The 24,517-nt window shown below is 31.2% G+C and overlaps 3 protein-coding genes across 6 annotated transcripts; 2 read left to right on the top strand and 1 right to left on the bottom strand.

Annotated features, from left to right (window-relative positions):
* Positions 1 to 1,231: 1,231 nt before the first annotated feature.
* Orc3 (origin recognition complex subunit 3) lies at positions 1,232 to 4,146 on the bottom strand. Of its 2 annotated transcripts, XM_075311028.1 has the most exons (6): positions 4,084 to 4,102; positions 3,793 to 3,918; positions 2,847 to 3,731; positions 2,665 to 2,790; positions 1,516 to 2,600; positions 1,232 to 1,447 (listed from the first exon to the last, which is right to left on the bottom strand). In XM_075311028.1, the coding sequence occupies exons 2-6, from the start codon at positions 3,817 to 3,819 to the stop codon at positions 1,351 to 1,353; spliced, it is 2,220 nt and encodes a 739-aa protein (XP_075167143.1). In that variant the 5' UTR covers positions 3,820 to 3,918; positions 4,084 to 4,102; the 3' UTR covers positions 1,232 to 1,350. The 2 variants fall into 2 exon arrangements, with proteins under 2 accessions (XP_075167143.1, XP_075167142.1); XM_075311027.1 differs by having other exon boundaries at positions 3,793 to 4,146.
* Positions 4,147 to 5,214: 1,068 nt separating this feature from the next.
* FLASH (FLICE-associated huge protein) lies at positions 5,215 to 17,774 on the top strand. Of its 2 annotated transcripts, none has more exons than XM_075309031.1 (5): positions 5,215 to 5,354; positions 5,418 to 5,608; positions 5,690 to 6,325; positions 7,237 to 12,677; positions 14,901 to 17,774. In XM_075309031.1, the coding sequence occupies exons 1-5, from the start codon at positions 5,295 to 5,297 to the stop codon at positions 17,492 to 17,494; spliced, it is 8,922 nt and encodes a 2,973-aa protein (XP_075165146.1). In that variant the 5' UTR covers positions 5,215 to 5,294; the 3' UTR covers positions 17,495 to 17,774. The 2 variants fall into 2 exon arrangements, with proteins under 2 accessions (XP_075165146.1, XP_075165145.1); XM_075309030.1 differs by having other exon boundaries at positions 14,898 to 17,774.
* Positions 17,775 to 18,606: 832 nt separating this feature from the next.
* On the top strand, positions 18,607 to 24,479 carry AQP (aquaporin). Of its 2 annotated transcripts, none has more exons than XM_075313402.1 (6): positions 18,607 to 18,822; positions 23,078 to 23,298; positions 23,361 to 23,471; positions 23,533 to 23,696; positions 23,752 to 23,890; positions 23,976 to 24,479. In XM_075313402.1, exons 2-6 carry the CDS (start codon positions 23,121 to 23,123, stop codon positions 24,212 to 24,214), a joined length of 831 nt encoding a protein of 276 aa, XP_075169517.1. In that variant the 5' UTR covers positions 18,607 to 18,822; positions 23,078 to 23,120; the 3' UTR covers positions 24,215 to 24,479. The 2 variants fall into 2 exon arrangements, with proteins under 2 accessions (XP_075169517.1, XP_075169518.1); XM_075313403.1 differs by having other exon boundaries at positions 18,608 to 18,822; positions 24,006 to 24,479.
* The last annotated feature ends 38 nt before the right edge of the window (positions 24,480 to 24,517 follow it).

Below are 24,517 nucleotides of genomic sequence, written 5' to 3'. Positions count from 1 at the left end.
GAAATAAAATTTTGGCAAAATTTTCTATAGAAATAAAATTTTGAAGATTCTTCAAAAATTTTAATTTAAAATTCAACACATTTACAATTAAAGGGATATTTATACACTAAAAAATCATTATTAGAAGGGATCATGACCCTGCCAACATTTGTTGAATTTGGGGCGCTTCTGAGAATCCCCACTACGTCGAAAACAGTCGTATACGATATCCAAAACTCCTCGGAAAAGCGCCGTCACTATTGAGAAGTTGTACCACGCCAAGTATCGCATGAGTGCAATTATTAGGTGCCCATCTGGATACATTTAGAAAGACGCCAATAAGAGCCCCTTCAAACAATCAGAGAAAGTGAATTTTAAGATAGTTGTAAAATAATCATTGTGGTCAAGAAAAACACGATTGTTTAGATGATTATTAATTTTATTAAATATTTATAAATTCTCATAAATATAACATTTATACGACTATCACATCACATTTAACATATTTTTATGCATTAATAAAAGATTGAAGTTGAGTTTCAAGTTGCAAGTTACATGTTGTAGCGTCTATCAGCCAGTGCTTTTATTCTCAATGGAGGCGGCCTGTCTGGAAAAATATTTGAAAAACTATCACTTTATTCCACCTTTCACAATTTTAAGCGAAATAACTATGTTTTCAGCACTTCATTATCGTTTTTATTTAAATAAATTATAAGAAGCTAGTTGTGCTTGGTGTTTCACAAAATATAAAATGGCTCTTGTAACAATAGTGATGGCAAAATACTTTCATGCGAATAGTGATGGCAAAATACTATCACAGTTGGCGATTGTTGCAGTGTCACATACGAGTCTGTGGTAGCGATGAGGATGAAATGGAACTTTGAAATGCTGGCAGGGGATATATAATATTCCAAATACTGAAGTAAACTTCTAAAATAAAATAATACAAAAAAATGTTCGAAGAAAAACAACATTGTTTTCGTTCTAACCACAACATTTTGACCAAAAATTTCAAAATAAGTTTTTTTTTTGAATTTGGTAGATTTTTGGTAAAATTTTCTTCAAATTTTGGTAGATTTTTTTGGCAACAGTGGATGCCAACCCAGGAGATACTGCTTTGAGAACATGTAATTGTTTGAGAAATCCAAGAATTTCGGCCTTGTAATTTTCTATACCCACTAAACTTCGTTTAGCCATAAATTCCATCGAAATTTTCAGATATTGCCTTGAAGATATAGAAAATCTCATCTCATTTTGGATTTAGTTTAAATAAATTGAATCGTATAATACTTTATTTCAATAAATATATGTGTAACAAAATATATAAAGTTATACAACTTTTGTTTTCAAAAATGCGTAACAGCAACATATCTACCAAGTTAAACGTGTAGCATGATCCGTTTTTCGTTTGGACATTTTTATGTAACCCAAAAATTGCAATTCTGCAACAGCTCGAGTAAAACGTGCCCTAAAAACATAACAAAAAACAAATTAGATTAAATATTCGACGATCGCATTTAATGGAAATAAACTTACTGTATCTGTGGATCCATCTGTTCTTGTTCATCTTCAGTGTCATCTACCAAAGATCGAAAGGCTTGTAACCAATCATAAAGATTAATCATACGTCCACATTCCAAGTGTAATTTATACATGATCGATATATCCGGCAATGTGGGTAATAATTGTGAATGTTCCCTAAGGGTGCAACATTTACATTGTAAATAAAAATGGGGATTATTGAGAGCCATATGCAAAGCGGCTCTTGGGGCACCAATAATGTTACGTCTTACATTGGATATATCGGAAAATACAAATAGCTCGTGTAAAGCTGGGGCCTTTTGTAAAGGACCCAAATGTTGGCTCACAATATTTTTCTCTATATACTCTAGAGTTTCTTGAACCGACTTCGAAAAATCGGATATGGGTTTTTGTTGTTTTGACATTTGTAACAATTTATCCTTAAGATCTTGTCTCGATGACAACTGTTTTAATTCATCTGGCGATGTTACCTTTGAGGCATCGGTAGTGGATGTAGAAGTCTCCGTGCCAGCCATTACAACATTTGTTATTAATTCTTTGACCTCGTGTAATTTTTCAACTACAATTTTCTCACAGTCTTCGGCCAATTCTAATTTTCCTTTTATTTCATTATCATAGAACTCTTGTGTGGCCTTAATGGCTTTGGATATTTTTGAAACGAATTCATCTTTTGACATAAATTCCAATATTTTCCAACATTCCCTGAATTCTGGTAAAGTGCAAATATCTTTGGCCAAACATGTTGCATATAATTCTCTGCGAAATTTACCCAGAGGAGATTTTGGTAAATCCTCTACGAGAACGGTAAGAAATTCTAAGAATACCCGTAATGTCATAAAGTAAACATGACAATCTCTTAATAGACTAGGAAGCTTCTTTTTCAAATAGTTGTCATCGGTCAATATGGCTATGATACGTTTGCAATCGTTGATGCCCTCTACATAGGGGCGGAAGGATAACTGTTTACGTATTACCTCCATATCATCATGGGTCATGGCTTTAATTTTAGTGAGCGATGATGAATAGTTACAGCACAAAGAGTAGGCATTTCCTTGAAAGAAATGCTCCATGAAGCAATACTGCAGAGAAGAAAATAGTTGAGTTAATTGGACATTACAATGGATGTATTCTTGTAATACATGCCTTGAATCCTTGAATGAAACCATTAATGGAAAAATCATAATACAAAAAGATGTGTGTTAGAAATTTGAAGGCCTTTCCCGATAGATGAAATGCATACTTTGGGGATAATATGACTTTCTCTAGGATCTGAAAAAAATATTACAATAATTGTTTTATTTATTTATATTATGTGATCATCCTACCTCATTAAGACCCACTGGAGCAGATTGACCTTGAAAAATCTTTAGTTTTATTTTCGATGTAACATGATAGGGCAAGGCATTGTGTACAGAAGCAATTGAAGTTGCTATACCCAAAACTAAGACAAATGGAAGGTCTGCACAATTTGAACTTAGTATTAGTATGAGATCTTGTAATACTAACGAATTGAAACATTCAAAATCTGGTAGTATAACAATAAGCATATGCTTCGATTCTCCATTCCCATTGGCTACGGAAGATATGATGCTACCACCATCAGTTTCTGATGAAGACTCGCCAGAATCATCATCGTCGCTTTTACGCTTTAGGCAAGGCCAATTATTTCGATACCATGTTTTCAATTGTTTCATAGTACACTGTGATTTCCTTAAGCGTTTGTTATCTCGATCTTCCTCATCGTCCTGTGGTGATTCAATAAAATTATAGACCATAGTCTCAATGGCTGATTTTATTGAGGAGCAATCACGAGATTGTAATATACATATACTAGCTGATAGCTTTTCATTAATTCGATTGCTTAAATTATCGAATTGTTTCAAATGGTCGGGTTGATTAATGCCAGTCAATAAGGCAGCGGCTGGAACAATTTCCTCCAAACCCAAATAACTTTCTTCAAATTTACTTTGCTTAGCTATGAAATCCACTAAATCCTGCAGTGTTTTTGAAGTACTCTCCTTCTGTAATGCTTCTATGTGGCCCTGTATCATACTCCAGGTTTCCGCATATACTGCATAAAATGGTTGATCGGTAATTTCTTTACCCAATATCCCCGTTGTAGCATTGGATGATGCACCGGCTTTTTTTCTTTTGTTGGATTTTTTATTTTTATCAGCACGGGTGGCTCCATTCTTGAAGACAAAACAACCCTTGAATGGAAGATAAAATGTTTGCAATATTGATTTCCAAAGACATTTACGAACTACCCACCTTTGAAACCGATATAGTTGGATCCATCGCGAATGTGTTTGTAAACTCAAAATGTTGTCGCTTCTTATTATAAGCTTGCAATGATTTTTTTTTTTTGTTTATCTCAGCACTATATGGGAAATCAATCTAAATAAAGTTTATTGACACTTTGATGCGAAAGAGTAATGAAGATAAACAAAATTTTGCATTTTAAAGCAAAGGTGAACTTTTTGGCATAAACAAGGATTTGCTAATAGGATGTACCCACAATGTTCTGTATATTCTAAAATGAAATATTATGAGAAAATTTACCACACTTCTTTTTATTTGCGCAAATTAATTAATTAATGGCGATGGTTTCTCTAATTCTACGAACAACTGAACAGCTGTTTTCAATATTGTTTACATTCGAATTTGAAATTGGCGCTTAAACGCATTTTTCGAAGTTGATAGTTAGAAATTTAGGAATGATTTACACAAGTCGCATATTAACTTATGTTGCCAATCTGAATTTATTTTGAATATATTGCCAACAACTAGAAAAATGTAAAGGTAGGAGACGAAATGGTTTGCCTGTTTACTAATGTTGCCAACTATAAACCATTAATGGTAGAAGGGAAGGGTAACAGAGTGAATTTAAAGAATATCAGTTATTCCGGACGACAGTGCTCGTGTCGAACATATCCCATATATTGTGCACATTATCAGTTAAGTCCGAAGGCATAATCGATACAGCTGCATGTTTAAGGGATCGATAACACATTTACCGATTATTTAGTCATCGCCGACAAGTCGTATCGATCCGACACACAGTAAGATTCTTTACAAACACCGACATTCCGTCCGGAATAACTGATAATCTGTAAAGCGCATTACTCAAAAGATAAGTACTTTTGTTACGTAAATTTTCAATAAAACCATGTAATCGTTTGTTTACATTTTCTCTCATAGGAAATAAATGGCAAAACTGCCAAATTGGCATAAGTACCATAAGCAATCGATAACAAAGTTTCAAGTAATTTTTGGTAGAAAATACCAATGCATTTCTTATTGGTTTCGGAAATTTCTGTTGGATGTACATACCGGACTTAGGGATATCCACAGATTCAGTTCGTACTATACTTTGGCTCTATTTTATGGTCCAGTATGTATCTCCATACGTGGCATATTATTCCAGCGAGATTACCTGAGATGGTGTTATCGACTGTTTACACTCTCTCCAATAAAAGAAAACATACAACGGAATGTGTTACACAAACGCAAACGAGTGTTTCGATAGAGATGCTTATAAAAAACTTTTACAATATATTGCGTGTCGCTGAACCTTTCCAAAAAAAGGTTATACCCCTTCATCGATGACTTGTTCAAGATACTTTTCAAAATTGGCAGGTTTGCATTGTCTGCATATATTTCAAAAATTGGCAACACTTTTGTTTGGGCAAGCAGCAATTATGGGTGTTTAGTTTTACAACCATCGTCTAACCCCACCTCAAACAAAATTAAGAGATGTTTTTATAATTACGATGGACGATGATTTGGATATATACCAGGATTTGGATGAATTTCAGGAACAACAAGAACAGGTAAGGATATGAAAAATATTAAAGAATTTAGAAATTTCAAATGGATTCTTTTTGATTCGATAGAAATCAAAGGAATTACAAAATGTCGAAGACAAATATCAGCAATCCCTTGAAACAATACGCAAATTGGAAGAAGAAAATAAGACACTGCGGAAAAAAATACAACGTATAGAATTGAGTTTCCAAAGCCTTTTAGATACAGCTAGAAGTGAAATCAAAAGGAAGGATGCGGAAATAGAACGGCTAAGAAAAGAGTAAGTATCCATTAATAATCGATAAAGGAGACTACTGTGAAAGTAACGCGCTGCTTTGTGGCCTTTGTTTTGCGTTCTTAGGAAAGATGATATATGCTTCAGGAGAAAATTTGCCACTCGCACCAATGATTCCCATATAACAGAGGGCGAGGGAGACCGAAGGAGAAGCTCAGTGGAGAAAAGGCACAATGAAGATGAAGCAAAACAAACTGGAAGAAGTCAATTTTCTCACAAAGAGGATAGAAGAAGACATCACACTGAAGAATCATATGATTCTGATCATAAGCACAAAGAATCAACGAAAGATTTCAGAAATCGTAGCAAAGATAGAGACCAATATGCTCCAAAAAGAGAATACCATAGCACTAAGACTGATGAGGTGAAAAAAGGTTCTAGCAATAATGATTATAAAAGCCGCTACAATGATCATCACAGACATAGAGATGCTGAAAAGGGAAAGCACATAGAAGAACGGCATGAACATCGTCGAGAACGTTATGACCGTGATGCACGTAGTAGAGAACGAGAAAGAAGTCGAAATGACCAAAGACATGCATCATATAAATTAAGTGATCGAGACAAGAGCTGCAATCGTAAGTCTTCCCATAGTGATGAGCGTTACGAAAGGAGTGATAATAACAATTCATCTCAAAGGTCTACTAAATTAAAAAGCACAAGTCACTTACATTCCATAGATGGGGGCAAGAATCCTATGTGGTAAGTGGAATATGATTTTCTACAATCATTTTTATATAAAGTCATGTTATTTTATACGAAATAAAGATGAATATTTTATACAGAAGAATCATATAGAAAATTCATAGTAAACTGCATAATTCGCTTTAGATCGGTTACCCTATATTCAGATTAAGAGCGATCTCTCATGGTGAATCCAATAAGTTTGGTTGCGTATTTGGAAATGTGACGGATATCGGATGGGGGATTACAGATTGGAAATGCTCAAAAATAGTTAATCAAAGATAGCGGCTCTACTTGTCTGATCTTAGTTGGGCCAAAACTACCTTCTGCTTCTATATGTTAGGTATTTCCGTTGTTCGGACTTATTTATTAATAGTATTCAAACATTCATGTTATGCTCCCTGATTAATAGGCCAATGTAACGTTGTTACTTGAGTTTTGTCGCACCAAGAGTATTCGTAAAGGGAGAATCATAGTCAGCGTAGAGAGAATCCGTCATGGCTGGTCAGTCATTGACTAGCGGTTTAAGTCTCAGGATATCGGTTTGTTTCTTTAGCGATTGCATTCCTTGCAGGATATCCAACTCATTCCATATTTTATCGGCTTAAGTCCGATGGTAGATGAATTCGGTCTATTTTTCGAAATCGGAATGCACTCATCAGTATGAGTGGAGCTTGTTTGGTATGGAATGGATAGTGATCTGCTTCTAACGGCGGAGTGTGAATATTATATATTATGCACCACTTATAGAGAAATGCAATGCAATGTTGATACATCACTAGCCTAATCACCGTGGAAATAAATTTCGGGTGTGCTAACCTCTTTACAATGGTGTCTCCAAAATATTAACTTAAATATTGAATTTATTCAGTGAAAATATTAAATTCTTACTAGATTTTATTAATATTCCAATATTTTGATTTTTTTAGTGAATTGGAGAAAAAATCACATACACCCTCCAATACAATCACCGATACCAGTGATAATACTGTGAAAATAGTAGAAACAAAGAGTTACTGTGAAAATAGTATTGCTAAAGAGTTTCGGAAGGACAAATGTGATCCAAAGGGACAAGAAGAAAGCAATCGAATTGAGGCAGTTAAATGTGATTATGGTAGCAAAATAAAACAAAAAGACGACAATACTTCTGATAGAAATAATGTTGATCTGTCTAATCGGATATCCATGGAAATAAACCATAAAACTAAAATATCTATTGACAAGAGGAAAGAAACCCCTAAAGCAAACCAAGAAAAAGAAGAAGACATTGGTAAATGTCTATATGAAGATTGTGATATAATTTCAAACGATGGACCAGAAACCAATAACAACAACTTACATTTAAATGATACCAACAAACAAAATACTGATTATCAAACACAGACTATGCAATCTCAATCTCAGCCCAAACATCAGGCTTTATTGAAAATTCAAACTCCCACTAAAGTTGCCTTATTTGATGCCCTTTTCGGAGCATCTCCAAGCAGTATGGCTACAAGTGATAATGATTATCAAATGAAATTTCCTTCAGATGGCACTGAATCGATAACTACGTCACCAAGTCAATATAATGATGATGATGAGGGTATTAGAGTTGAAAATACGGTTTCGGATAAAAGTTTAAGGGGACATTCTAAACCCCCCTTAAAATTGCCAGCTATAGATTTAACTCAAGAAATGGATGTTCAAATCGTGGAGGAAAATTTACCAGAACAAACAAATTCGGAGGACTTGGCTAAAAACAATGAAAATAATAATAAGATTAATGAGACAGATAGCCCTAAATCGCCTTCTATATCGAAAGAATATATTCCTGGTCTTGATCTTATTACTGGCCCGGATATTATTATTCCTTCCCATTCTAATGATGTTCACAATACTAAAAATCAAGAAAAGTTTTCATCAAAGACAGAAACGTTGACGGAAAAAGAGGTTACCATTATCCAAGAGATCAAGGATCAGTATAAACTTTTAGAACTCGGCGAGACATGCTCTTTGGATAAGCCATTAAAAGAATCTGCAATTAAAAATATCTGCAATCTGCCTATATTATCGACCGATGTTATGGAATGTCTTTCAAAAAGTTCTATACTTGAAATTTTGCAAAGGGCCAATGATATTACAGCTAACGAAACTCTAATTTCTCTTTGTCCGGATTCCAAATACCCAAAAGTAACATCAGTGCCAAAAGAACAACAAAATTCAAGAAATTCTAGATCTGCAACGATCCCTGCTGCTTCATCAAATATTGTTGATAATACCAAATCATCTTGTGAAGTTTTACCTCTTTCGGGCCAAAATGAACTATTGGACTTACCGATAAACTCACAAAAAATTCATTCCAAAGCCCTAGAACCTGAATCTGAAATTGTGGAAATATTAACTGCATATAAAAAAATTGACGAGTTGGTGGAAAAAATGAGCACTGCCAAATCAAATACTCAAAATTCAAATACAATTGAAAAATCTTTAGATAAAGTAGCTGTATTGGGCTCAATATCCCAAGAATCGATAAGGGAAGGTCCTAAATATGGTAGTACATCTAGCACGATCGATATATGTTTATTACAAAAATTTAATGATCAAAGACCTGCAGGAAATATATCTCCCCTAAATTCAAAAAATATACCATGTTTGGATTTAACATCTTCTCCAGAAACCCAATCAGCATCCGAAACTGCAGAAGCAGATGCAAAACAAGCTTGGGGAACACAAGAAAATAGAAATCTTGATTCGACCGAGCATGCAGCTGATATCGAGGTAGAATATCGGTCTAAATTTATAGCACCACGAAATATTCAACATTGTCCTGATATCGTTTTTAGAAGTCCTAAAAGGCCAGTTACTTCATTAGTCTTTGATTTAACATCTCCCGACTCCCATAAAAACGATGACTGTTTTGATAAATCTCCAGTAATCAGGGAAAATACCAAAGACCAAAATATTCCAGATGTCGATCAATCTCGAGAATCTTCGGTATTTAGTTCTTCAGATACAAATGAGGTGGATACGGGTACAAATAATGTTGGGAAAATGATATCTGTAGCTGAGGATAACCAGAGTATTCCAACGAATCAGACGTGGCCAAATTCTTCAAATAAAATTTTCTCTGATAATGATGCCCTCGTCTTAGATCAAGATAAAACATCGCCTGATACACAAAGCACGACAATTCAAAGTTCTGATGATAATGAGACTGAAACAATTAATGTAGTTCCTGATCACGACAATAATGGAATTGAAGTAAATTGTAACATAACAGATAAAGAAGACGAAACACAAACCAAGTTAACGAATATTACAAAATCTCTTGGTAATATTGCTCCAGAGGAATCACATAACAAATGTCCAGCAGAAAATGCAGACGAAGCTTGTGTAAAGATCCACAAATCACTGACTGATGAACTCCATCTAAGTAATAACGAAAAAGATTCAAATCACGAAAATAAATTAAAGGATACCCCAGAAATGAATGGTGTTAAGAGTCCTCAAGCTGATGTTTCCAAATCAAGAATTACTGCAAATTCTAAAAATACAGAAATTGTAAATTTTTCGGAGACTGGTAATTTTATAAATGATGAAACTGAGATTGAAATTATCGACAAGTTAGAATCGAATGAATCAAAAGAAGAGACCCAGAATGTATATAAAGAAAAGAAAACTGAAGATGTTGAGTTAATGTCAAAAATTATCTCTACAGAAACGGATATAATTGAAAAGGAAGTAGAAATGGATATTAAAAAATCCTATTCCTGTCAAGAAAATGTAGATGGAAAAAATATACAATCTAATCCTCCCAATGTCTTGAATAATAACTCCAGTATATTAAGGGAGGAAGGTAATAAATACCAGACAATCAATGTGTTGGAAGCTGATGTTGAAGATTTCAATAAACAAAATTCGGATGTTAGGCATCCAGAAATTTCGACAAAAAACAGAGACAATGAGAATGTAAATTCTACAACTAAGGATGTTACTGAAGCCATAGGAATTGATAGTATTTCAAAAAAATTATGTCCAGCCGTAGAACCCGAAAACAAAGATGATTTTCTAATGGAAGATTATCTTAAATTTCCCAACAATAAAGAGCAAACAGATATTTTAACCAATAATGGCAATGCAAATATTGAAAGTTCCAAAAATTTGGCAAATATTGCAAAGCAAAAAGAAACTGAAAATATCGATAATGCCGTACCCAGTAAAAAGAATCTTGCTACAGGATTAGAAATGTTGTTTGAGGAAAATAAAAATCCAAATATCCCACCTTCCAGAGAGAACATTGCAGAAAATAAAGGATTTGAAAATAGGGACAATATGTCAAATTCTTCATCCACAGTATTATCTACTAAACAGGCTATAATGGAAAATAAAGAAATAATATTTGTTGAAGATCTTTCCAAAGATGAGGACCCTTCTGAAATGGAATTACCAACAAAAGTGACTGAAGAAGTAACCTCCAATGAAGAGACACCTACTACTGAAGCTACTGTAAGCGAAAATGCTTCGAAAATTTTAGAGAACAAAGACCAAAATATAAATACAGAAAAAATTTCCTACCCCGATTTAGCTATATCGGCAAAGAATTCAAATACATTGGAAATACAATCATCTGATATTTCTGAAAAAGATAGCGATTCTGATGCATTGGTAATATCTGAAGAAGTCCAAAGAAGCTACCATGAGGATGAAAAAATAGTTTCAAACCCAATTGATGATATTAATCCAGAAGATGATTTTTGCCTAAATGAAGATATTTGTGAAAGTAAAAAAGTTTCTAACAATATTAAAGGTCATCTCGAACTTGATCAACAAGTTTCGACAAGCGAAAATAAATTGGAGAGTCATAGTAAAGAATTATGTTGTGGAATATCTCCTGATAAAAATTCAAATACTTTAAAAGTTGCTGGAAGACTACAAGACAATTTCTTAGTTCCAACTGAAAATAAACCAAATGGTCAACAAAATAACGTTATATCACCTAATTTAGCTCAAAATTCCCCTAAAGCTTTATCAAGTACTAAACAAGAAGATACTGAAAATTCCAACCTCAACAAATCTTCAGAGCATATCACACTTCTATCAATAAAGACCAATGAGGAATTAAAGACCAGAATTATACAAAATACCAAAGATGCAGATAATTTATCTTCATTGAAGCCAATATTAAATTCTACTTTATTAACATCAAAAGACATGGTACCAAGGAAAACTACCATGCACACATCTCTGGAAGCTCTTAGTTTGATAGATACATATAATAGACCCAGTATTTTACCTTCTATTTCGATTAGCAGTCCTACACCTTCGAATTTTAGTGGAATATTCTCTAAGAAAAAATATGACTCTTGCGATGATATTTGCATGAAAAATAAACGAAAATCTCCCAAACTTAAGGAATATATATTGCCCGCAGCTAGTGTCTTGTGTACCATGGACAATTTAGAGAATGCTAGTAAGAGACCAATGGCGGCCACACTCAATAAGAAATTGCATTGGGAATTGCTAAAGAATAAAAATGAAATGAGTGAAGTTGAAGATGATACTGATGCAGTCAATAGTACAGATGAAGAGGACATTAAAAACGAAGATGAGGGAAATAAAAACGATTTTCCAAATACTGTATTAGCAAAAACTAAGGTGAGAAACTCTGGTGATCTAATTGTGAAAAAATCCATTATTGCCAGAAGAAATACAATAGATATTGTTCCAATGGCCATAACATATTACAAAAACGTGGAGGATATAGAGAAAATATCCTCTGCAAATATTTCTCATAATCTTGAAGATGAGTCACCGCATAGAAAACAATCAAGTCCTTTATTAGTACCTGAAAAACTATCAGAAAAATCTAAACCCAAACAGCCTATAAAACGTAGCTTTCTCCAGAAACAAAAGCTTTCTCCTTCACCACCATCAAAAGACAAATGTAAAGCCAATATCAGAACCCAAAAAATCGTATCAGGCGAAAAAATAACAAAGTCAAAAAAATCTAAAATCTCAATACATGAAAAGCAACAGAAATCTAATATCGTAGGTGATATTCTTTCTTCAAATCTTCAAAATAAACTTGTTATACAAAACTCCAATGTTGAATCTCCGTTTCCCATAATATCTAATACTGTACGTGGTAATTTACCTAAAATTGATCTAATTCAGACACAAATATCGAGAGATGAGGTTCAGAAGAGTGTACGTCCGATTCCATCAATGGCTGAAAGTTGCAACTATTTTAAGGAGAAAATATCCCAATTACCCCCTTCGACACTTGTAACGAATGAAATAGATCGAGAGGATCCACAAAATGTAAATACTGGCGAACACATTTCTGAAGGAATTTCAACTGAAGAGCAAAATGCTAGTATCAGCTCTGGTAAGTTAACCTCTTAATTATTTTTTTTTCTCTACAAAAAAATTTTGTCTAGAACAAAAAAGTCCATAGAAAATTGGCTCCATAGATAAATAACTATATATAAATTTTATATGAGAAATTTCTATATTGAAACTTTTCCTCGAGAAAAGTGGCGACAAAGAAACTTTTTTTGATGGACAACGTTTCTATACCGACACATTGTTATGGGAAATGTATCTCCATAGACTCTTTCGTATAGAAATTTCTACACCGACTATTTATTACAAGAAGAAAATCTCTATCGATACTTCTATAGGAAAAATGTACCCAAAGACTCTTTTTTTCTACAGGAAAATGTCTGAAACTTATACATAAAAAAAGAATCTCCGCCATAACTTCTATAGTAAAGAATGTCTCCACAAACATATTTCTTTAGAAAAACTATTTTCATGGAATCTTCATTGAAAAATTTTTTCCACCGAATCCCTACAGAAAAAATATCCACCGAATCTTTCATTCAGGAAGAATGTCCCCACCGAAACTTCAACACAAAATGTGTGTTTCGCTTTCTGTAGGAAAAATGTCTTTGCTGTCTCCATTGACACTTTCATTCGCCTAAATGAATATATTTCTCTCGAAAATTATCAACAACTTTCCACAAACGAAAATAAATTGGAGAGCCATAATAAAAAGAGTCTCCGCCATAACTTCTATTGTAAAGAATGTGTCCACAAACATATTGTTTTAGAAAAAATGTTCTCATGGAAACATATTTAACGAAAAAGTGTCTCCATAGATAGAAAATATGTCTCCACCTACGCCCAAACTTCTATAGTAAAGCATTTCTCCACAAACATATTTCTATATAAAAAATATTTTCGTGGAATTTTTTTTAATGAAAAAGTGTCGCCATGGATAGGAAATATGTCTCCACCGACATTTTCTCATAGGAAATATATCTTCAACTACTCTTTTTTTTCTTTAGGAAATATGTCTCCACCGATACTTTTCTATAGGAAAATTGCACGCAAAAATGTATTTTCTATAGAAAAGGAATCATTCACAATCGTTTTTCTAAAGAAAACGAAAACTTTTTAACGAGAAATATTTCACCATATACATATTTAATTTTTTACCATAAGTAAAAGTCTCCACGGACACTTTTCTACTGGAAAAATGTCTCCACCGAATCCTTCCTACAGAAAAAATAGCTCCACCGAAACTTCAATAAAAAATGTGTGTTCCGCTTTCTTCAGGAAAAGTGTCACTGTTGGCTCCACTGCCACTTTTCTATTGGAAACATGTCTCCACCGATACATTCTAATAAGAAAAATTTCCACCGATACATTCTAATAAGAAAAATGTCTCCGCCGAATCTCTCCTACATGAAAAATATCCACCACAAAATGTGTGTTTCCCTTTCCTTTATCGACACTTCTGTAGGAAAAATTTTTCCAAAGTCTCTTTTCTACAGGAAATTGTCTGAAATGTAAATGGAAAAAGAGTCTCCACCAATACTTCTATAGTAAAGAAAGTATCCACAAACAAATTTCTTTAGAAAAAATATTCTCATGGAAACTTATTTAACGAGAAAATTTCCCCATTGATAGAAAAAAGTGTCTCCACCCATACTTTTCTATAGAAAAATTCCATGTACAAAAGATTTCCTATGAAAAAATGTCTCCACCGTGCCTTTTTTCCTGTCGTTTTTCTAAAGAGAACGGAAACTTTTTTACGAGAAATATTTCACCATATACTCTTTTCTATATTCTTTCCTACAGGAAAAATGTCTCCACTGGCACTTTTCTATTGAAAAAATTTCTCCACCGGCACTTTCTAATAGGCAAAATGTCTCTAATGTCATACAGAAAAAATATCTCCACCGAATCCTTCATACAGAAAAAATTTCCCACCGAAACTTCAATAGAAAATGTGTGTTCCACTTTCTTTAGGAAAAGAAATTATCCTATATGACAAATGTCTACAATGAAACTTTTCTATAGGAGAAGTGCCTCCATCGAATCGTTTTTATTTTCAAAAATCTCTCCACACGTGGACTCTTCTATTGGAAAATTATCTTCACTGACACTTCTATAGGAAAAGTGTCTCCGCTTATATTTTTCTATAGAAAAAATGTCTCCAGTGAAATTTTTTTTTTGAAGAAATACATTTTAAAGACCAATCCACAGTATATAATTTTTATTATTCGATTTTTTTTTAATATAACATTTTCCATTTCAGTAGATCCCCAATTTAAGACGCCACCAAAATTGTTAAATGAAGATAATAGTCATGCAAATAACATCAACAATAAAAAGGAGTTGGATCAAAATACAACTAAAGTAAATGACAGCTTGGATACATCAGAGGTTTACGATAAAGAGCATTCCTCTGATGAGCATAATTCTTCATGGGCTGAAAATTCTGAACCAGAATGTAATAAGTATCTAAAAGACGCTGAAGAGGGCATTACCAACGTTTCCCCTGATCTAAATAATATAAGCAATAGCGAATGTCAAAACCCTCAACGGAAAGAAACCAATGAAATTGATTGTATAGCAAAGCTGGATAAATCATTAAAAACGAATTACAAAATACCTAAATTAAAGAAAACCTCGAACGAAACCAAGTCAAAAAGTAATAATCGCAAAAAGAAAGAAGTTTCTTTGGAAGAAATTGGCGTCCATGTACGTCCCTTCAAAGCCAGCTTATCCACATTTCGCATACCGAAAATTGGTCAATCTTTGAATGCGGCTAAAGAAAACGCTGATGAATGTTTGGGAAATGCTAAACCAGGAGCTGAAAGCATTAAGGAAGGTCTTCAGATGGTAGAAGAAGAAAGGATTTATTCTTCAGAACGAGAGCAGAGCTCAGAAAAGGGTTCCTTAATAAAAAGACCAACAAAAGTTAATACGGTTAGTATAACTTCACGCCGAAAATCTGTGAATATACAGAGACAATCAAATGATTTCAGTAATGATGATGATCCTTTAGTAGATCATATGGGAAAAAATAGCCCAGAAAGAAAATTAAATACTCGGGAAACTCTTAATCCTAAAAGCACCATTGGTAAGAAACCAGTGCGTCGAAAATCGATGTATGTTGAAAGTTGTAGTGCCCAAGAGCTTATGGATTCTTTACCGATGTCAAATGACTATGTTCCAAGTATGAAAGATATGTCTTCTTCGAATAGTAATCAATTTGAGAAACCCGTAAAATCTCGTAGAAAATCTATGTGTATTGAAAATGATACTCTAAATAATTCCATTACGACCAAGGATAAGAAATCCCATGATAAAGCTAAACCTACAAGAAGAAAATCAATGTATGTGGAAAATAAAAATTTCCAAGATTTGGACGAGGATAGAGGAAATGATAAATATCTAAAAATTGACAACAACCGGAATTTAGTGGGAGAGAAACTCAATCAAACTATAACTGTCTCCCAAGATGATGGTGTTAATAAAACTGGAAATATTAAGGATATGGAAAAGAATCTGGAAAAGACTAAACCAACTAAAATGCGAAGAAAATCAATGTATGTTGAAAATGTTACCTTAGATAAGGTTGATACGGACAATGAGCAGAAAGTTGCAAAAGAATTTGTAAAAAAATCTATTGCAAACAGAAGAAAGTCAATGTACTCAGAAATTCCTAATGAAGAGAATGAGGATTATGAAGACAATATACCATTGAACCAATTAAGAAATCGTAGTAAATCGCTATTCATTGAAAATGTATCTTCAAATACACCAGATGTCAATAATGCCGGAATAAATGAAACCATACGATTGAAAAATTGCTCAAATCTACCAGATGGTAAAGTTGTTAAAAAACAAAATTCAAAGGATCCTCGAAGCAATGTTATAGACTACAAAAAACTCACAACCCCGAACAGAGATTCTAATGAAATAACACCAAATATAAAAACTACATTAAGTACTGAAGAAAATGTAAACGCAAAAAAGAAAAAGCCTATAAGATCTCGTAGCAAATCCTTGTACTGTGAAAATTCCAATATTAAGGAATCTTTTGAAATCAAAGAATCGAATGAAAACAATCCCAATAGTCAAATTGCAAATGTCAATGTTTCGAATACAGTTACCATAAATAATTACGAGAAAAATGGGAAATCTACAAACACTATATTGGAATCGAGCTGCGATGGCGCGAGAAGCATACATATAGCCCCCACTGTGATAGAAAATATTGAGACTAGTTGTCCCACTGCTCCAATTGAACCGGCAGTCAAACCGGTTAAAAATAAACGTAAACGTCGAGTAATTAAAATTTTAGGTACATCCTATGATGATCCCCATATTGCCAAGAAATTCAAAGAATCTAAAGAAGATGTTACATCTTCACCTGCCTCACCAAATCTCTATCATCCCATATTTCATACACAAGTTCGCGATGAATCACAACCGGATATAAATTATTTAACACCTTTATCGCATGATGATCGTTTTAAAGAAATCGATGCGAACATGCAGGATATGTTCTACTCTCCCCAACATGAGGCTGGAGCTTTTAAATCTGGAAACCACCAAACTTTAGACACTTCATTTGCAACCCTTCCAGCGACTTCATTGAATGATACGAGAAATAATTTAACCATAGATGAGACTGTTAACACAAATAGAGAGGAAAATATCCACACAACCGAAGAGTTGCAAAGCACGACTTCTGTGAATACAAGTACAACATCATCTTTGAATCATACCGACAGTACCAAACATGTCACACTAGGCTCTTCAGAGTATCGCTTTGAAAAGGTCTCCGAAAATGTTGTAAATTTATTCATATCACGTAAAAAGAAACGTAAACGTACTACATAAACAAAAAAAAAAAAAAAAACATTGAAGTATTCGCTAATTTTATTTTTGTTTGAATTAATTTTAAGAGTTGTCTTAAGCCTTCGTTAAAGTTTACACCTAGAATTGTATACTTCCAATTACATATTAGATTTTATGCATTACATGAAAATGGAATTATTTTATATTTGTTGTGTATAAAAGTCGCTTTATTATCTTCTTCTTTTATAAAAAATAACATAAAATAAATTAATCGTATCATATATTGAAATGAACAATAAAACTGTAAATTTTTTATGTACAAGTGTGGTACAGTGTATTATTATAATTGGGAGATATTCTAGGCAGACGAAGAAAATAAATTTTTAAAAGCCAACAATCATTTCTATAAAGTTATATGCCTTTGCTGAATGCGTCCAGAGTAAAGTAAGTATGATTTGCCTCGTAGGGGTCGCACAATAGCTTAGGGCCCGACAATTGTAGATATCGAATATCAAAATTGTCAAAATTTTATTTCTATGGAAAATTTTCGCAAAATTTTATTTCTATAGAAAATTTTTGCAAAATTTTATTTCTATAGAAAATTTTTACAAAATTTTATTTCTATAGAAAATTTTTGCAAAATTTTATTTCTATAGAAATTTTTTACAAAATTTTATTTCTATCAACAAAATCTATCAAATTCCTTATCAAACAACTACCGTATTGTTTATCTATAGTTTTTAGTCATATTTTATCTAAAGCATGTTTTTTAATGTGACCAACAACGCACCATCAAGTGTCTAACTTACAAGACAAACAGAACTACGTCACCATACCGCATAAAGAATTCATTCAACAAATCAAATGAGCAAATTTGGAATAAATTTTACTAAACGATATGATCATAGTTGAAGAGTCAGAGCCATAGACAACAACAAAAGAGAATGACAATGAGAGTGTTGAACATCTAAAGCGATCTAGCTAATCTCGTATCTACAACAACCCTACGCCAAAAGTTCAATTCACCAAGAGAATAGGCATTATTGCAATTAGCTGGCCATAATCAAACAAAAGCATAACAAACAAATTTTCTCTAAATCTCTACGCAAATTTTCAAAAAGTCTGATGGCACACAAGCAATTTGAAGAGTCTATTGAGAATCAGTCGTTGCGGATACCTACGACGGATATAAGGTGTCGAGCACTAGGCTGTTTGGCCGCTTCGTAGCCGCCATAGGGGCAGGAGATTTCAAATATCTAAAAATTCACATATCGAAGTCAAGTGATTTTTATACGATTGATTTGGTGATTTGCTAAAACATAAAAGTGTCAATTAGTGTGATAAATCAATTAGAACCTGATCGATAAAAGGTATGGGATTTATGAGGCCAAAAATAAAAATTGCGTAAAATATATAGAAAAATCCAAAAGTATTTGAGCTCATGACGATGAGACCAAGAATTGAACAGAGAAAATTAACTATTTTTAGATGCAGTTTGGTTCTGTGAAAATTTTTTTTCATTATGTTTATTTTTATATATTTGTGTTTTTGTTTTCACCGATGAATTGAAATTGAAATTCGCTCACATTAGAAAGCGGAAGAGAAAAATATTGAACCGCAAAAAAATATATAAAATAAAAGAAATGACAAAAATGCTGATTTAATTAGTTTTATTTTGGCTATTTGTTTTGATCTCCCAGAATACTATAAATGAAATGATTCGTGGGCACATGTGCCTGAAAACAAAACAATAGATTTGAAATTAAATAATAAAGATGTAATCTATAGATCCGAAGAACTATTGTATTATAAAATAAAACAATATCAAAACATACATTAATGTTTAAAAAAATTAAGGAATATTTTTTTCATTTCTGTAGAAAATTTTTGCAAAATTTTTTTTTCTATAGAAAATTTTTGCAAAATTTTATTTCTATAAAAATTGTTTTGCAAAATTTTATTTCTATAGAAAATTTTTGCAAAAACTTTATGCAAAATTTTATTTCTATAGAAAATTTATGCAAAATCTTATTTCTATAGAAAATTTTATTGCTATATAAAATTTTTGCAAAATTTTATTTCTATAGAAAATTTTGTCAATATTTTTTTTCTATAGAAAATTTTGTCAAAATTTTTTTTATAGGAAATTTTGTCAAAACTTTATTTCTATAGAAAGTTTTTTCATAATTTTATTTCTATAGAAAATTTTGTCAAAATTTTTTTCTATAGAAAATTTTATTTTTATAGAAAATTGTATCAAAACTTTATTTCTATAGAAAATTTTTTCAAAATTTTATTTCTTTAGAAAATTTTGTCAAAATTTTATTTCTATAGAAAATTTATGCAAAATTTTATTTCTATAGAAAATTTTGTCAAAATTTTATTTCTATAGAAAATTTTGTCAAATTTTATTTTTTTTCTATAGAAAATTTTGTCAAAATTTTTTTTTATAGGACATTTTGTCAAAACTTTATTTCTATAGAAAGTTTTTTCAAAATTTTATTTCTATAGAAAATTTTGTCAAAATTTTTTTCTATAGAAAATTTTGTCAAAATTTTATTTTTATAGAAAATTGTGTCAAAACTTTATTTCTATAGAAAATGTTGTCAAAATTTTTTTTCTATAGAAAATTTTTGCAAAATTTTATTTCTATAAAAAATTTTTGGAAAATTTTATTTCTATAGAAAATTTTTGCAAAATTTTATTTCTATAAAAAATTTATGCAAAATTTTATTTCTACAGAAAATTTATGCAAAATATTATTTCTATAGAAAATTTATGCAAAATTTTATTTCTATAGAAAATTTTATTGCTATATAAAATTTTTGCAAAATTTTATTTCTATAGAAAATTGTGTCAAACTATATTTCTATAGAAAATATTGTCAAAATTTTATTTCTATAGAAAATTTTGTCAAAATTTTATTTCTATAGAAAATTTTGTCAAAATTTTATTTCTATAGAAAATTTTGTCAAATTTTATTGCTATAGAAAAGTTTGTCAAAATTTTATTTCTATAGAAAATTTTGTCAAAATTTTATTTCTATAGAAAGTTTTTTTCATAATTTTATTTCTATAGAAAATTTTGTCAAATTTTTTTTTCTATAGCAAATTTTGTCAAAATTTTATTTCTGTAGAAAATTTTTTTTTCTACAGAAATAAAATTGTGCAAAATTTTTTTTCTATAGAAAATTTTTGCAAAATTTTATTTCTATAAAAAATTTTTGCAAAATTTTATTTTTATAGAAAATTTTTGCAAAATTTTATTTCTATAAAAAATTTATGCAAAATTTTATTTCTACAGAAAATTTATGCAAAATTTTATTTCTATAGAAAATTTGTGCAAAATTTTATTTCTATAGAAAATTTTATTGCTATATAAAATTTTTGCAAAATTTTATTTCTATAGAAAATTTTGTCAACATTTTTTTCTATAGAAAATTTTGTCAAAATTTTATTTTTATAGAAAATTGTGCCAAAACTTTTTTTCTATAGAAAATTTTGTCAAAATTTTATTTCTTTACAAAATTTTGTCAAATTTTATTGCTATAGAAAATTTTGTCAAAATTTTATTTCTATAGAAAATTTTGTCAAAATTTTATTTCTATAGAAAATTTTATCAAAATTTTATTTCTGTAGAAAATTTTTTTTTCTACAGAAATAAAATTTTGCAAATTTTTTTTTTCTATAGAAAATTTTTGCAAAATTTTATTTCTATAAAAAATTTTTGCAAAATTTTATTTTTATAGAAAATTTTTGCAAAATTTTATTTCTATAAAAAATTTATGCAAAATTTTATTTCTACAGAAAATTTATGCAAAATTTTATTTCTATAGAAAATTTATGCAAAATTTTATTTCTATAGAAAATTTTATTGCTATATAAAATTTTTGCAAAATTTTATTTCTATAGAAAATTTTGTCAACATTTTTTTCTATAGAAAATTTTGTCAAAATTTTATTTTTATAGAAAATTGTGCCAAAACTTTTTTTCTATAGAAAATTTTGTCAAAATTTTATTTCTTTACAAAATTTTGTCAAATTTTATTGCTATAGAAAATTTTGTCAAAATTTTATTTCTATAGAAAATTTTGTCAAAATTTTATTTCTATAGAAAATTTTATCAAAATTTTATTTCTGTAGAAAATTTTGTCAAAATTTTATTTCTATAGAAAATTTTATCAAAATTTTATTTCTATAGAAAATTTTGTCAAAATATTATTTCTGTAGAAAATATTGCAGATTAAATTAAAAAACTAATAGTAATAATAGTAAAAAATCTACTTGTGAAAGCAATTTTTATCTGCTAAAAAATGGTAAATAAATTTAGTTTGCGAGCTCACTATATATATTTACACCCATAGAAAAAAATTAAATAAAATTTGGTACCCAAAAAATTTCCAAGAACCAAAGTTTTTGTTTTTGTATATTCCTGCCCTCTAATATCGGAAATAATAGGGTTGGTTCGACGGTAAAAATTAGAAGTGCCCATATGTAATAGGTACTTTTAGTTAATGTGGTATCACACTGGGGTGAGTAGTTTAAGTGAGCCTGAAATAAATCGCTTGACTTGTTTATATACGGTACACATCTACTATCTATAGTAGTTAGGAACAGTAGGAATTTCGCAATTAAGATAAACTCAAAAAAACACAAATTTTTACTATTCAATTCATTGCATTTTACGTATAATGGTATTGTATTCCTTTTACCATTTTTAGAGTTTTATTTTATTTTTACATGTTAATAGGATACACTTACTCAAAAATTAAAATCGGAAATGCTTGACTTGTTCATATTTCTACTGTACGCACCTATTATATATAGCAGTTAGGAACAGTAGGAATGTCGCAATTAAGATAAACTCATAAAAAAGACACAAATTTTTATTTAAATTCACTAAATCAAATTATTCCATTCATTGCATTTTACGTAAAGGCCGGTACTCTGTTCGGTTTTCGCGTTGAAACTCCATACAAAACCAAAAAATGCGAAAAATTTGCGAAATTTTTTCCATTTGTGATACTTTGTTTTTTCGTGTTGAAAACCTGACGTTTATAGCACGGCGCCATTTGCAATGTGAATTAAGAAATAATTTATTTATTAAAAACTATTTGTGCGGGTTTATAAATCAAACACGGGCCATATTTTTGTTCCGAAACTATACAAAGGATCAAAGGAATAGCAGATCAATTGCCCAAGGAAAAATAAAATGTTATTTTGTAAAAACAAGCAACAACCACCAACTTAATCCAATATCGCTCCCTGTAAAATAGCGCTCCAAGCTACATAAAAAAACGCCGCTTTCTATGTGCGAAATAATGGTTTCCATAAAAATTTTTCGCAAGAATGAACATAGTACCGGCCTTAAAGTGGTATTGTATTCCTTTTACCATTTTTAGTGTTTTTTTTTTTTATTTCCACACGTTAGTAAGATACCCTTATTCACAAATTAAAATTACAAATGCTCGACTTATTTAGATTCCTACTGTACAAATCTACTATCTATAGTAGTGAGGAACAGTAGGAATTTCGCAATTAAGATTAACTCAGAAAAAACACATTTTTTTATATAAATTCATTACAATTTACTAAAATGGTATTGTATTCCTTTTACTCTTTCGCAGTGTTTTTTAGTTTTTTATCAATATATAAAAAAAATACTTCAAAATGTCGATGACAGCTTTGGGTATTAGTACTGCCTTCATGGTAGGATGTTGCATAGCTGCACAAATTGCCAGGCGCTTAGCTAAAAAGTTCTTCAATGAAGAGGGTATGGTTCCAGTTTTGATGAACGAGGCCATAGCTTCGGCGGAATTATGTGCATGTTGTTTCGAATTGATCATTGGTAAGTTAGAGGATAATATAAAATCTAAAACAAAGAGAGTTCTGAAAACAAATTTATTACAGTGGCTGATAATTTTGGTGTAGCAGCTTATGCAGTATTTCTTTTCCTATTAACGGTATGGTGGGGTAAAGTATGGGGTGATGCATCCGCATGTCCTTATACCCATATGGAAGGTAATTTCTGACACTTCCAAAGTTTCTTCCAGATATTTACATTATTTGTGTCTTTTTCCAGATATGCTGGAGGGTAAAGTTTCGCTGAAGGAAGTTGCTCTGCGAACTTGGGCTGAACTAATGGGTGGATGTTGTGTTTATCGCATTGTTCAGGTGTTTTGGTGGTTCGAATTTGCAGAAACTCATGAGGGTCGTGCATTCGAAGAATGTAATGCAGATTTACAGGTATGTGAATCAAAACAAAGAACATGATCCTGTAATTAATTTTGTTATTTTCCAGGTTAATCCTTATTTGGGTGCCGCCATAGAGGGTTTGGCAACATTACTCTGTCGTTTGGCATCGAAAACTTTAAGCGAAAAGGGACCTAAGTTTTGTAGTGTGATTGATTCATTCATTGGAACTAGTTTGGTGGTGGCAGGTACGTTAATGTACTAACTTTCAAATACTAATCCCTTGTCTATACTCTGGCCTCTTTGGGACACCTGAAATTTTCTCAAATACAGTTTATGCTTTTAATTATGCCATGTTTTCAGCTTTTAACTTTTCTGGTGGTTACTTTAATCCTGTCCTGGCAACAGCCCTTAAATGGGGTTGTCGCGGTCATACAAATCTAGAACACATTATTGTCTATTGGATTGGTGCCTGTGTGGGTGCTATTCTTTCGGTGCCATTATTTAGAATGCCCGCAGTGCGTAAGGTTTTGCTGGGAGCCGAAGAGCCACAAAAGGACAAAAAAGAATAAAACCAAAATGAATGTGAAAATATGTAAATTTGTTCGAAAGTATTTAGATTATCTTTGTTATTTTAAATTTGTATATTTAAATGTGGCTCAATGTTATTGTTTTATTTATTGTTGTTTTTTGTTATTTATACAATTATTTATATGTGAACGGATGAGATTATAAATTATTAATTTTATTGAATAATAGCTAGAATTAACAATTAGAAATTATTGAAGTTTATAACACAAAACGACATTAAATTTTAAACGAATTACTTAAATGAAATTTTGTCATTAATATTATTGGCATGTAAATGGTGACTT

The sequence above is a fragment of the Haematobia irritans genome, chromosome 5 (assembly GCF_050003625.1).
Source record: "Haematobia irritans isolate KBUSLIRL chromosome 5, ASM5000362v1, whole genome shotgun sequence".
In the NCBI taxonomy this organism is placed as follows: Eukaryota; Metazoa; Arthropoda; class Insecta; order Diptera; family Muscidae; genus Haematobia; species Haematobia irritans.
Note: the sequence above shows the minus strand (reverse complement) of the source record. Positions and strands in the feature narration are given on the sequence as shown.

Coding starts and splice junctions, on each gene's coding strand:
- Orc3 (XM_075311027.1), bottom strand. CDS start 3,819: ATGGATCCAACTATATCGGTTTCAAAG. Junction 2,601..2,664: donor GTTTCATTCAAGGATTCAAG/GCATGTATTACA, acceptor TCTTCTCTGCAG/TATTGCTTCATGGAGCATTT. Junction 1,448..1,515: donor CAGATGGATCCACAGATACA/GTAAGTTTATTT, acceptor TTATGTTTTTAG/GGCACGTTTTACTCGAGCTG.
- FLASH (XM_075309030.1), top strand. CDS start 5,295: ATGGACGATGATTTGGATATATACCAGGATTTGGATGAATTTCAGGAA. Junction 5,355..5,417: donor TTCAGGAACAACAAGAACAG/GTAAGGATATGA, acceptor TTGATTCGATAG/AAATCAAAGGAATTACAAAA. Junction 6,326..7,236: donor GGGGGCAAGAATCCTATGTG/GTAAGTGGAATA, acceptor TGATTTTTTTAG/TGAATTGGAGAAAAAATCAC.
- AQP (XM_075313402.1), top strand. CDS start 23,121: ATGTCGATGACAGCTTTGGGTATTAGTACTGCCTTCATGGTAGGATGT. Junction 23,299..23,360: donor TTGTTTCGAATTGATCATTG/GTAAGTTAGAGG, acceptor AATTTATTACAG/TGGCTGATAATTTTGGTGTA. Junction 23,891..23,975: donor AACTAGTTTGGTGGTGGCAG/GTACGTTAATGT, acceptor TCTCAAATACAG/TTTATGCTTTTAATTATGCC.